The 2,104-nt window shown below is 44.8% G+C and overlaps 1 protein-coding gene across 1 annotated transcript; it reads right to left on the bottom strand.

Moving 5' to 3' along the window:
- Positions 1-367: 367 nt before the first annotated feature.
- On the bottom strand, positions 368-1,807 carry LOC131291002 (DALR anticodon-binding domain-containing protein 3-like). Its single transcript, XM_058320194.1, has one exon. It carries the CDS (start codon positions 1,805-1,807, stop codon positions 560-562), a length of 1,248 nt encoding a protein of 415 aa, XP_058176177.1. The 3' UTR covers positions 368-559.
- Positions 1,808-2,104: the final 297 nt, after the last annotated feature.

Below are 2,104 nucleotides of genomic sequence, written 5' to 3'. Positions count from 1 at the left end.
TATGCAAATAAATAAGTTTGGATTCAATATGTTTCTATCAAATCATCACTTTTTTGATTCTAATGTTATGCGCTAAATATGTTTACCTGAATTCAGGTTCATTCGTACATTATATAAAAAATCCTCTTCATGAATACTTTTATATGCCTTTGCACGCGAAATGGAAGTGTTTAACTCTTTAACGGGTATGTTACACAGTTTTAATTGAAAACGATGCCAATTGATGTTTAAAGCATTTTAATTTTCAATATCACAGAAAACATAGCAAGAATTAAAATTTCAATATCACTGAACTATACTGCATTCTCTTCCTTTACTCTTGACATGTACTTTATGTTGACATTGGTAAAAGGGTAAATCTATTTTCGCATAAAAACTTGTAAAATATTTTTTTTTGTGAAATTCTTTTGCACTGGCCCATTTTGCAGAAAGCATTCTCGTGTAGGAACATAACTTTTTCAGTAAGTTAACAAGGCCAAGGAACGAAATAATTGCTTTTTAAAGTTTCAAGACATACCTCATTCGAGCATTGTTGCAAATCGTTCAATGCATTCAAATATCACATGTTCTCGATGGGCTCCAAGTCTAGCAAATGCAACAGGGTTCGCAGGATGTTGTATATAGCTTGTAGAAGATGTAATCTGGCAATCATAACCGGCAGCAACTTGGGGCTGTTGTCGGTCAGAATGCGTGTACTGCAGTAGTACTTGCTGAGGCACGAGACGAGGCCGAACGTAAACTCCAGCAGATAATGTGGGTCGATCCGGGCCAGCTCTCCGTCGCCCAACGTGCGTCGCAGGGCATACGGAAACCCGATCACGTACACGAACAGCAGATTCCACTCTTCTCGATCGGTAAGCAGGCCGAAGTCAACCTCGTCCACGGGTGGCATGCGTGGGTAACCTTCCTGTTCCATCAGTAGTCGGTACTTTTTGAAAATCGACACCAGACGAGCGAAATTGTACAGAATGAAGGTGGCCTTCTTGGATGGGTTCTGTTTGTGCGAGGCACCATGCTTCGGTACGCGCATATCGATCATACTGGAATGCTTCTGCTGAAGCACATCGACGATCGCAGCCGAGCGACCCAAACTGGCCACCATTCGCTCGAGTTCGTTGGAATCATGTATGCGCACCCCGTAGCGCTGTTGTGCAATCGGTTGCAGTGCGTCGGAACGTCGCCTAATGTAGTTATCCGCATCGACCAAGTCGGAAGAGACCAGCACCGGACCGGACAGAATTTCCACACGATGCTGTCGCTCGAGGGTATCGCCTAGCTGCTCGTCGATTACTCTGTTTTTTCTCTGAACAAACACGATCCTCTTAACCGGTGCCTGCATATCCACCTCTTCAAGAGTGTCCTTCTCCAATACGACATACCCAGCGAGAGTAAAACAGTTCTTCATAACCTTCCATAACGCCTTGGCACGGAAATGAGTCATCGAGTTTGAGGCGTCTTCTTCGATGGCCGGTGATTCTAGATACAGTCGCTCGGCTCCGTTGTTATGGTTTTCCACGGGTATTTTCCATTCCATCGCAGCAAGTGCATTACGAAAAGCAGTTTTTCGCTCGAACCAAACGTATGCTTCGCTACCAGTGATGGAGACGCGATCTACTGGAAGTGGCCAGCCCGCACTGGTTCGTTGTAGGAGCTCCACGTCGAAGTGGACATCGGCAACAGTTTTACCCTTGATCAACAGATCGCTGATTTCGCAACGCCTTTTGTCGAGAAATTTTATTGCAGCTGTGCTTCCTTCGTGCTGGAGAAACTCGTTCAGGAGGCGTTTGATCTCGAATACTATTACCATTTTGAATGCAACGGGATTGGGCGAGCTATTTTTTTTTTCTATCAGCACCCCAACGAGTCGACGAACAGCGATGCACTGGGGAATTTCCACTGAGCAAAGCGAGCCGCTTTCGACAGCATACGACAGGGGCAGCAAAAGATCAGATCCATACCGAACACATAACCCGACGTAAACTCGTATTGATTTCTTTAACTGGAGCACTATTTCTGAAAATACTAAATCAAATACAGAGTGTGGTAAAATCCTTCCGCCGAGAGGTCTGTTTTCCAACTGCAACTGCAACTGCAACTGCAGCTG

Source organism: Anopheles ziemanni, chromosome X, assembly GCF_943734765.1.
Source record: "Anopheles ziemanni chromosome X, idAnoZiCoDA_A2_x.2, whole genome shotgun sequence".
Classification (NCBI taxonomy): Eukaryota; Metazoa; Arthropoda; class Insecta; order Diptera; family Culicidae; genus Anopheles; species Anopheles ziemanni.
The sequence above is the reverse complement of the archived record's forward strand: the minus strand, read 5'-3'. Positions and strand labels throughout refer to the sequence as shown.